The sequence below is a fragment of the Megalops cyprinoides genome, chromosome 12, assembly GCF_013368585.1.
Source record: "Megalops cyprinoides isolate fMegCyp1 chromosome 12, fMegCyp1.pri, whole genome shotgun sequence".
NCBI lineage: Eukaryota > Metazoa > Chordata > Actinopteri > Elopiformes > Megalopidae > Megalops > Megalops cyprinoides.
In genome coordinates this window covers 24671998-24684058 of record NC_050594.1, presented here as the reverse complement: position 1 = coordinate 24684058, position 12061 = coordinate 24671998, and the positions used below count along the sequence as shown (strand labels likewise).

General features: G+C 40.1%; 1 protein-coding gene across 18 annotated transcripts in view; it reads right to left on the bottom strand.

The window, feature by feature from the left end:
- Window positions 1–12061, bottom strand: part of nrxn3a (neurexin 3a) — a 333072-nt gene that overhangs the window by 8672 nt on the left and 312339 nt on the right. For 14 of the 18 annotated variants that reach the window (XR_005005355.1, XR_005005356.1, XR_005005357.1 and 11 more), the window contains one exon: window positions 11105–11183. Coding sequence is in view for 14 of the 18 variants with exons in the window: in XM_036541921.1 (XP_036397814.1) it covers window positions 11105–11183 (79 nt within the window). In the remaining 4 variants the exon portion in view is untranslated. Of the gene's footprint in view, window positions 1–11095; window positions 11184–12061 lie in introns of all 18 variants that reach the window. The other 4 variants (XR_005005354.1, XM_036541927.1, XM_036541930.1 and 1 more) reach the window with 1 other exon arrangement.

Below are 12061 nucleotides of genomic sequence, written 5' to 3'. Positions count from 1 at the left end.
AATTATAATAGTAGTACCTTCAAATGAAATATCCATATCCAACAGAGCTAATATTTAGGATGTTTAATGCATTTATTTCTTTTGTTTTCAGTATCTTGGCGCACATTTACTATGTGTGTCTGATGCCCTCATCCATGTATGTACCTTTGTAAATGGAGGTTTTGTTTTACTGCCAAGCCATATGATCAAGACAGAGGTCTAACTTCATTGTAAATTATCCTTACTTTAAGTGCAGCAATTCAGTCCTCTGTTATTATGTTCTTACACAAAACATTATCTTTTAATTTGATTCAGCAACAGGCCAATGAAAGCTTAAAATATAAATAACATGCAAAGTAGTAGTATGTATTTTAAGTGATTTTTAGAGAAAGGAGTAACTGTAGAATAAATATGCTCATTTGAATCTGGTCTTATGTGGAAACAGCCCCTGCCAGATACATTATATGGACGAAAGTATTTGGCCACACCTGTTTTTCAGGGTTTGGGCAAGGCCCCTTATCTCCGGTGAAGGGCAATCTTAATGCTTCAGCATACCAAGACATTTTGGACAATGATATGCTTCCAACTTTGTGGCAACAGTTTGGGGAAGGCCCTTTTCTATTCCATAAAGACATGGCTTGATGAGTTCGGTGTAGAAGAACTTGACTGGCTCGCACAGAGCCCTGACCTCAACCCCATCGAGCACCTTTGGGATGAACTGGAATGGAGATTGCAAGCCAGGCCTTCTCGTCCAACATCAGTGCCTGACCTCAGAAATGCTCCACAGAATGAATGGGCACAAATTCCCACAGAAACACTCCAAAATCTTGTGGAAAGCCTTCCAAGAAGAGTGGAAGCTGTTATAGCTGCAAAAGGGGGACCAACTCCATATTAAAGTACATGTATTTGAATACAATGTCATTACAGTCCCTGTTGGTGTAATGGTCAGGCATCCGAATACTTTTGTCCATATAGTGTATGTGTCGTGGTTGATAATAATTGTCATAGATTTTTTTAAAGTGAATTAGAGAAAGTGTATTTTTGGAAAACATTAAAGGACAGACTGCTCTACAATTACTCTAGAGTGCACTCTAAAAATAGATGGTTGGTTCAATGACTGCAACTTTATGGTGCCTGTTTAGAGAATGCAAAAAGAAACTGCAATAACCAAAGCAGCACTAGGGGAATATCTGTAGTTCGGGATGCCACAAAGGCAAAAAGTGCACTGAAGTTATTTTCCACTTTTTCCTTGTCTCCTCCGGTTGTTTGCATCAGTCCTTCTGTCATTTGTTTTGGGGTGTGGGCTTACACAAATGCAAGGGGCAGTAGCATTTAAATGATCTTAAAAGTCTGCCAGGCAAACGTTTTGGCATTTTAACCTGAGACAAACTGTGTGGCTTGTAATTAATATCAGAGCACCTGATAGGGGGTGCATTTTGGAAAAAACATAAAGACTTATGGAATAAGTATGGGATTCATCCACACATTGATATGACCTCTAGTCTATAATGGTGTTAGGTATAAAACCATTACATTATAATTACCATCTTCCGAAGATATCCAGGACTACAACTCCACCGTCACTGGCTTCAAGAAAATACAGGCAGACAGAGACCGAAGGAAGAGCGGTAAGAAGAAAGGAGGGGGGCTTGCCGTTCTCATTAACAACAGATGGTGTAATCCAGGGCATATTACTGTCAAGGATAGAGTCTGCAGGCCGGACATTGAACTTTTAGCGGTGAGCCTACGTCCCTATTATTTGCCAAAGGAATTCTCACATGCCATAATGATTGCTGTTTATTTTCTGCCATCGGCTGATGCGACCACAGAGTGTGACGTCAACCACTCGGTCACAGTGGAGCTCCAGTCACAGCACCCCAGCGTTTTCATCGCAATATCTGGGGACTTCAACCACGTAACTCTCTCCTCCACCATGACAAACTTCACCCAGTTTGTTGACTGTCCAACCAGAGACAATAAAACTCTGGATTTACTGTATGCCAACATTAATGACGCATACAGCTCCACAGTCCTCCCCCACTTGGCAGATGGGATCACAACCTGGTCTACCTTTCACCCCAGTGTAAGCCTCTAGTCCAGCAGCAACCTGCAACCACCAAGACATTCAGGAGATGTTTGAATGATGTAATTGAGGCTTTGAGGGGCGGTTTCGAGGCTACGGACTGGGATGTTCTGACCCCACCTGCACAGTGCAGTGTTTCCCGAATAACAAACCCTGGATTACTAGAGACATAAAGGCCCTCCTTAATGACAAAAAGAGGGCATTCAGAGCTGGGGACAAGGAGGAGATTAAGAGGGTCCAGAAAACACTGAGTATTAAGATCAAGGTGGGCAAGGACGCCTATAGGAGGAAGATGGAGTACAGGCTGCAACAGAACAACACAAGGGAAGTGTGGAACGGCATGAGGAGAATCACCGGCTACAATCAGACCAGTAGCCGCATGAGAGATGACAGCGTGGCCAGGGCCAATGAGTTAAACCTGTTTTTCAATAGGTTTGACACTGCAGCCCTTGTCCACCCACCCCCCAGCCCCTTGACCATTCACACCTCCCAAATCACCATACAGCCCCCATCCAGCCCTTCTCAGGTCCCTGTATCTGGAACTGCCCCTCCCTGCTTGCCACTCCCCCCAACCATCACAACTGACCAGGTGAAAAGGCAACTGGAAAGTCTCCACTCAGGCAAAGCTGCAGGGCCCGATGGTGTGAGGACGGAGGTGCTTAAGGGTTGTGCTGAACAACTCTGTGGAGTCTTCCAAGACATCTTCAATCTGAGCCTGAGACTTGGAAGGGTTCCCACACTTTGGAAAACATCATGCCTGTTCCCTGTGCCCAAGAAGGGGCGTCCCATGGTCTTAAATGACTACAGGCATGTGGCGTTAACATCACACGTGATGAAAACCCTGGAGAGGCTGGTCTCCTCCCACCTTAGACCCCTGGTCAGACCAGCATTGGAACCCCTGCAGTTTGCTTACCAGGAATGCATTGGAGTGGAGGATGCCATCATATACCTGCTTCACCGAGCCTACTCTCATCTTGATGAGGCTGGGGCCACTGTGAAAGTCATGTTCTTTGACTTCTCCAGTGCTTTCAACACCACACAGCCTTTATTGCTGGGAGACTAGCTCAAGTGCATGCAGTTGGACGCTCCGCTTGTGACCTGAATAACGGACTACCTGACCAACAGACCACAGCAGGTGAGATTAGGGAGCAGTTTGTCAGAGACAGTGTTGAGCAACACAGGGGACCATCCTCTCTCCCTTCCTGTTCACCCTGTACACCTCCGACTTCAAGTACAACTCGGAGTCATGCCACCTTCAGAAGTTCTCTGATGACTTCGCCATTGTGGGTTGTATCAACAAAAGGCAGAATACAGAGGACTGGTACACAACTTTGTGGAGTGGTGCAGCCTGAACCATCTACAGCTAAACGTCAGCAAGATGAAGCAGTTGGTCATGGACTTCCGCAGGAATAAGCCTACTCTGACCCCTGTCTCCATCCATGGAAAAGATGTCAAGGTAGTCCATTCCTACAAATACCTTGGAGTGCACCTAGATGATTCCGGCTGGAATGAACTAAGATCACAGGAGCCCTTTACAAGAAGGGCCAGAGTTGGCTCTACTTCCTGCGGACACTACAATCCTTCAACGTCTGCAACAAGATGCTGCAGATGTTATATCAGTCAGTGGTATCCAGTGCCATTTTCTACGCAGTGGGGTGCTGGGGATGTGGTCTGAAAGCTGGGGATGCTAACAGACTGAACAAGATTGTTAGGAAAGCCAGCTCTGTCATAGGAGGTGGAATTGAGCTGGACTTACTAGGGGCGATGGCGGAGAGGAGGATGCTTAACAAGCTGGTGAGCATTCTAAACAACACCTCCCATCCCGTCCATGATGAGCTTGTTAAGCTGAAGAGCACCTTCAGTGGCAGGCTGATCTCCCCCAAATGTTCCACCGAGAGACACAGAAGGTCGTTTCTGCTGGCGGCCAACACACTTTACAGCTCCTCCCCTCTCTGCCGCAACATGGGGTTAGACTGACGCTTGATGCCCTATGCAGTTCCACTTCACACATAATCATTGCACAATATACAACAACTATTTTCTGACAGATGCAACCTTTCTATTTATTTTATTTTATTTTATTCTGTTGTTGTGTTTGATTTGTGCTGGACTGTGCTGTTGTTACAGTCAAATTTCCCTTGGGATTAATAAAGTGTTTCTTATCATTATCTTATATTATCTTCTTTATTTTTCTGTATTTTCTCTACAGCTCTTTTTAATTTTATTTGCTTAATCTGCAACTTTTATACAGAAAACATCAGTAAAATGATTTCAAATAGAGCACATCTAAAACTTGAACAATCTAACCTTTCCTGTGTCATTGGTTAATTAATAACTCACTGCTCAGAGATTAGTTAATCACATCAATGTAGGCCTGCAATTATGATACTCACAGCAGATAGGCAGATCACAGTGTAACAGTATGTATGATTGATGTTCTCTATATATGGGGACACAGCCATTGAGTTCTGGGGAAATATATAGATATGGAAGTGGATACTTATTCTTTACAATTATTCTTTAAAATGCTATATCTTATATCTTTGAGGAGATTGCTTCCTTTCAAGTAGGTTAACTTTGTTCTACCTTCACATATTTAAATGATTTTTCATAATTGAAATAAGCAACTCACATATTCCTGCTATGACACAAAACAGTATTCCAGTTCTGTGCTACTTCGCTTTGAGCAGGTAGATAATGATGCACCGGACACTAATGCAAACAGTCCTTTAAAGGTGTGGCAGAGATCACGATTGGCCAGTGCAGGTACACCTTCTACTCATTAAAGACCTTTTGCCAGACAAATGCATGCGCTAGCACCTTTTAAACATCAAAATTGATTCTGACACACCTGTTTGGTAACGGTGCTTTTGCACCTTGCATCTGTGTCTGAAAGCTGTGCTTACGCTGTCTAAACAGGACCCTAAATCTCAGCTTTGCATTTTATGTTGAGCTCATTACTGTCTGCACTAAGGCAAGCACGCGGATAGCGAGTTTCTGCTCTCATTAAGGAGCAAAAACTATTTTTCACCTAGGTTTCAACAGAATGCAATGCACAGTTTTAAGGAGATTCAGTGTGAATCATTAGCAAATAAACCTAGCACAATGGATGGTGTCAGTATTGCTTTCCTGCACTCCTAGTTACAAGGTGTTAAAAGGCTTGTGAGGCACTACCGCACCAAATTATTTAGCATGCCTTTAACATTAAACGTAAAAACATACTTATTTTTAGGTTAAGCAGTATGCTCCATTGTGCCTGACCTGAGTTTAAGAGGTTTTCATACAACAGGACCTTACTTTCACCAGAATCAAAGAATTAACTTTAATAACAGATTGGGTAAAATTTCAGCCCACACTCCCCTTGAAAAGGTTGTTCATGGCATGCTGGGGCATGCTGATCACACCAATTAGTACTGATATCACTGACAAAGAAAAAATACGTTTTCAACAAAAGGGGCGAGTGAAGGAATGTCACATTACAAGGTTATTCAGCCAATTAAACTCCTTCTTTAAAAGAAACTAAAAATAAAGCAAATGTACTGTATGAACATACCAAACAAAAATGTGCAAAAATCAAGAATCTTGTGAAACGTATGACATGTTTAAAACTCTGCCAGTTTTATTGAACCTCCACTATTATTATTTGTAAAAGAAACAGCCTGTTAACACCTGAAGAATTCCCACCATACTTGATCAAGTACTTAATGCCATAATCAATTGGCCTCTGTGTAAACCAAAGTGACTGTCAGCCTGCTTCCTGTAGATGCCAAAGAGAAGCGATCCCTTCAAAGGAAAACTTGACTAATCCCAAGGAAGTTATGTCTTTCAGATTTTACGTGCTGGGAAAAAACTAAACAAAACATAAAAGAAACAGGTTGTCATGTGTGGGTCCCTTTGAATCTGAATCATTGAACCATTTGAATAAAAAGAGAGCCTGCAAACATGGTTGTAGGCCTTTGTGTAACTAACATATAACATTTTTTCATGACACTTCAATGATTTCAATGATACTTAATAAATCTATACAGCATCCTTCCCCCGTGTGCTGAAACCTCAAATCTAAAATTAATTTTCCATGACGTGCCAAGATTTAAATACATGATCTCATAAAGAAAATCCTGTGGAATTTCAGCTGTCAGCAAATGCCAAGGTACTTGGGCTGAGAAAATGAATGAATCTCAGATGGGGTCTAAAAAAAAACCGGTGTATTCTTTCAGGCTGAATCCAGTAGGATCTATGTGGATTGTCCATCAGGCTCTGAAGCAGTGTATGAATTCATTGCGGTCTTGTAGCCAGTTTCTCTTTGCTCTCGAGCTGCTCGTCCACCGTGAGAACCAGAGGAATAGTGTAAACGACTGGAACAAATTCATATTTATTATTTATACATATGTCTCTGTTCATCACAGCAACTGCTAAGAGTAATGTCAGAGAGCACTTCAAAGTCAAGTGTGACCACAATAACAGTGAGAGTTTGGAGGCCAGAGGAATATGTGCTTGTTGGCTTAATCACATTGGTCTGGCCTTGATTAGTCAGCGCTAGCCATCGAGAGAGCGAGTGGCAGAGTTGTCACAACCTCTCGTGGTTTGGCTTTGTTGAAGTGATTATTTTTTAATAAAGCATCTAGTATATGTGTGCCTGGGTAGGCAGAGAATTTATGTTCATTTTCAGTCATGGAGAATCCCATTCTGGCCAGCAATTTGTTCAAATACGATGATATTCCTTTGATAAAGACCTTACAACTGGCAGCGAATGGGGGGTGGGTGTGGGGGATAACAATCACCTCTTACCAAACTAGACATGTGTCAGCTAAATAACCTTTAACTGATTTAAGGCTTGTTCTGAAGAGACAGTGATCCTGCTGAGATGTGACAGCCATGAAACCAGTGCTCAAAACAACACTCTCCTGCCAGGACAAGACCGTCTGTTAATCCATCCCTTTAATCCTTCATTTCATATCAATAAATATGGGATTTCATATCAGCAAGCCAACTGCATCAAATCTTTTCTATTTAGAAACGTAAACTACATGTTGGCTTGGTGCTGCCTTCCTCTTATTCATCTGGGTTGTAAAAATTGGCAGGCCAGGATAACATACAGAATTAATGTAGCAAATAAAATAAATCTTCCCCAGCAATGTATTTAGAATGAATATATTCTTCCCATTCTATCCTCTAGTTCCAAAACAAAACATGCAGGCAAGACATATATGCTGGCGAGGAACTTACACGCACATTAGATGTTACATGTTTTCAATAAAAAAACTTGCTTCATAATATGTCATATCTAGTTGCAATCAAAACAAATATCCATATCTAGACGCTCAAAGCAATTTTCACATGTGTTGCTCACAGGCCTGGGGGTCCCATTTCACTGATGCTTTCATTATGGGTGGCTGCAGTGAAAACCCAGAGCGCACATATATATACACATATAGTCAGGCTGACTTTTTACCGCTCCATATTTCAACACATATCAAAGGTGACACCCCTCTCCTTAATCCCTCCCACATGAAAGCAAATTTATGCTTAACAGAAGAATAAATCTGGCACTACCATGTGCAGCGCTTTGACAGACTGGCTGTATTTTTCTCATCATATAAACACAGGTCATAGAGACTATATGAGAATCTATGAACTGGCTGAGTTTAAACATGTGCAAACATAAATCATTATTTGAATGACGATATATGTTGAATTAGTTGCTAGTGAATCCTGGAGAAAAAAGAAATTCATAAGCAAATTCATGACACACTTGCCCTAAAATAATTGCAGCCATTCACACACCTAACTAAGACAATTTTGTAAAAGTTATCCTAATAACTAAACCTTGGGGAAAACCTTAAGTCTAGTATTATATACAATTTTATATACAACAATCTCAAAAATATAACAGATTCTTCCTGTACTGGGTTTCAAGCTAAAGATGTAGTCTACTGAAATGTTTATATGTAGATATAGATATATAGACATACATACAATATATATATACACCGAACTACTCTTTTTACACACTATGTGGCCACACTTCCACATGCTGGTGAAATATTTACAGCTACTGCATGATGTGCAAATGTATGTCATAGTATAAGAGGATTAAGTAGTAGATCAGTGTGTCAGCGCAGATTTTATGCACAAAATGATTAGCATTCACCAATCAATATGATTTTTGATCAGTATTAGCCTTCTTATGGAATTCCATCAGGGGCAAGGGAAAATCCAACAATTTTACGAACAGAGAACAGAATCACGTGACAACACCTCAAGACACTGACAGACGAACATACAGACAGACATTGCTGAGGAGAGAGAATGCAGCAGCAGCTGCTACTACTGCTGCGCTAAATGATGTTGAACTTGAACTAAACAGAACACAACTGGCTGGGTTAGCCTGAATGCAGAGCTATGGTTTTAACACACAGAATGGCGCCAATCAAAATGCATGCATTGGAGGATGGAAGTCACTACGAGGTTAGTTTTAGTTAGTAAGAAGCTATAATTATCGCATGCCACAAATGACTGTTTAAGATCGACAAATAAAATAGAAAAACAGATATACTTTGTGGCAATAAAATTCTTTTTATGCCATCTGCATTAAAAAAAGACATTATATGCAGAACGGCTCAGACAGAGGGGTAGGAAAGGAGGGGGGAGGAGGGGGGAAAAAAATCATTCTTTCACACACAACTTTCTTGAGACGGAATAGGGCTGCCCACATTAGGCCAAAAAAGGGTTGATGGCAAGAAAAGATTTTGTTGCCTTTTGCTTTGCTTTGTTAATCAAAAATGGAAATGTTTCAGTAAAAGCCTATGGCACGAATACGTAAAGAAAATGAAGAGGGAAAAAAAATATATATTTTCAACCACCAAAAATTCATGCGGCACAAGATGAGGCGAAACGACAGGAATGTTTCACTTTTGATAACTGGTAGATGAAGATACCAAAATTAAAAACGAACCTCAAAAGGGGCTAAAATAAATGGGAAGCAAAATGAAAGAACAGAAGAAAAAATACCCAGGCGTGCTTTACAAAAGAAAAAAAAAAATCTAAACACAAAAAGTCACGTATCATGCAACTCTCCACGTCAACTGATGTGGGGGTTAGAATGAGGGCGTGAATTTCTGTGTAAACGTGATTGGATGACTGGGGGCCTGTTGATATCTGTCTTAATATATGTAACTTGGTGAATTGAACCTTTTTATTTAATATATCTCTTTGATATTCTTTGGGAGTACTGGGCTTGACCTTTTAAAGCATAATCTGAAAATTTTCATAACAAAATGGAAAAACAGAAACAAAACTCTAGGCCTGTCACGTCCCTGAAATTGGTCCAATAACAACCATTAAAGTAACCTGTATTTCAGAATGTAAAGCAGACTGATGAAACCCAGACTAATTATTCTGAATTCATTTTCCTGGATTTGAAAAACTAACATGCAAAATTACCCCCCCCCCCCCCCCCTCCTCAAAACCGCCACTGCATAAGTTGACAATATTTTCTAAGTGTGCAGCATCTTTCTTATCAGACTGTTTCCTGTCTTGTTATTGGCTTAACCCAGAGCTGAAAATAAAGCAATCATAGCAGTGGGAAATGTCCTAAGAATTTTAAACAGGTGATCTGCAGGGTCTGTTGATATCTGCAAAGTACCAGCAACAAAATAAGTTTTTTTTTTCTTGGCTCCTTATGAAGGTGAACAGACCTCAGAATGACAAATAAATAATTACATATTATTCCCAGACAGCGAATTTGATGTTTGTGGTAACACAATATTGACTAATTTGTATTATGCAACTGCCAATGAAAGCAGCCACGGGTTCATTTCATTGGTCTTAATACAATCTGTCAGTGGAGGGTAAGGGAAAATGGACATATTTTTTACACTCAGTAGGACAGTCCTGGAATGACAGAGTATTATTTATGAGTGCTATGATGATACTGAAGAACAGATACACAGTAATGCTAAAATGATGCATTTGAACTGGTATCTGAACTTTCATTTAGGTTCCATGCCAAACTGACTTAAATGTTCTCTATGTTTTGAGCACTGAATATTGACGCCTCTCCTACAGTGGCACAACTGGTCTCAAGCCATATCCCTTTTAAAATTTCCTAATTACAGTGACTTGACAGGCAGACTGCTGTTACAAATCTATCAACATAAAACAGGTCTGTGCCCCAGTTCTCTCAAAAACAAGTGTTGACTCAGAGTGACTGATGGTTTAAGCCTACATGTATATCTGGATCTTGTATTTTTCATATTTTGTTTTCAAAAAGACCGACAGCAGCATAACACTTTCACCTTTAAACAAAACTATAAAAAAAACAAAACAAAAAATTGTACACAGAAATTCGATGATATCTGTTCTCTATTAAAATGATTAACTTAAGGCAAGCCTCTACGTATGAAAGAACAAAGGAAACAAACAAAAAGGTAACTACTTCAATTGCAAGTAATCTGCTAGATATCACATAATTTTGCTGAGAGCAATTTTAAAAAGAAAAATCTCAAAATGTATCATCTGTCAAAATGCAAGTCAATACCACATGGCAAGAAATCTTCAAATATGATACATTTTGAAGCATCAACGTGGAGAACATGGCACTCCTTAATACTAATTTTGTACTTTTTACTTAAAGCTTTTTGCTCTCATTAAATGCTGAGAGGACAAAATTAGTATAAATATATTACCATGTTAACCACTTTGAGAACCCCATGGTCAAGTGTAGCTTAATGTACAGTACTAACTGAGGTCATTAAAAGGGATAAATTCGTGATCTGGATAAATTTTAAATTCTTGATTTCACTAAAGTCTATGTGAAAATCTTTTTTTTTTTTTTTTTTTTTTTTTACATAACTTTATGGAGTACTTAACATTTGATTATAAACTTAACTTGTAAATTATGCATGGGCTTCTAAAGGATCATTTAAAGTTACACTTAATGTTTCCATGGGGAGTGATGCTTTAAGGATTAGATCCTTAGGTTGCAAATCAAATGAAAATAAACCACATGGGAGCAAGCAGAAGTAAACTAACCTAGCCCACCTGCATGTCCTGAGTCACACTCCTCCAGGTCCTCATCATCGCTAGAGCATTCTGCTGAGGAGCCAATGTCATCCGTTGTCTTTGATATAACCAGGAAGGACACAGAGAAAACAAGAGAGAGAGAGAGAACACTTTCAAACTCCAGCACTTATACTGTCCCTGTGCTCTTACAATTTACTTGAGAAGCGATTTCGTTCAAGAATGGAATTCATAAGTCATTTTAAACAAGACGGTCTTTTCAGCACGACCAGCTGGAAAAAAAGGGTTCATGGCAAGAGATGAAGATTCTGAATGCCACATAAAAAAGTTTTCATAATTCCGCAAAGGGGCCCCCCTCAATGATTTATGGCCGAGTACCAGAGATAAGTTTACAAGGTAGGCACTGCCTCCATCTTTTATTTTTCACTGTATGTGAAAGGTAATTGAAAAAGTTTTTGTTTATTAGAGGCTGTATTTCACTCACTCGTCAATATTTTTCCATGATATTTTTTTTTTTGTCATTGCTGTTTGCTTGCTTTAATTATTTACAGCGAGTGTCACCTCAATCTTCTTCCTCCTATCGTTTGCATGGATTTTCATTACTATAGATCATTGCTATTGAGAGGAAAAGCCTGATTCGTGTAAAGCATTGGGAGATTATCTGTGCACCTCAGTAGCCTGCAATTCTGATTTATCCCTCCATTCTGCAGCGCTCACACCAAACCCTGGAGGAAGCAGCATCATTTTTCACAGTCCTCGCCTGGCATGTCTTTATTAGGAGCAGATTAGAATGGGGATAAAATAAACACTGTCATAGAACAGGTTTATGAAATTATAAATAACACAAGACGTGATGAAGTTCACACTCCTCAATAAGAACATGAGACCATAAATATTATTGAGCTTGACGGTCCAATAAAATATTGTTCGCCAGCTGCCCTGCGGACGCAGCCAGGGTGTAAGTTTGTTGGGAGTCAC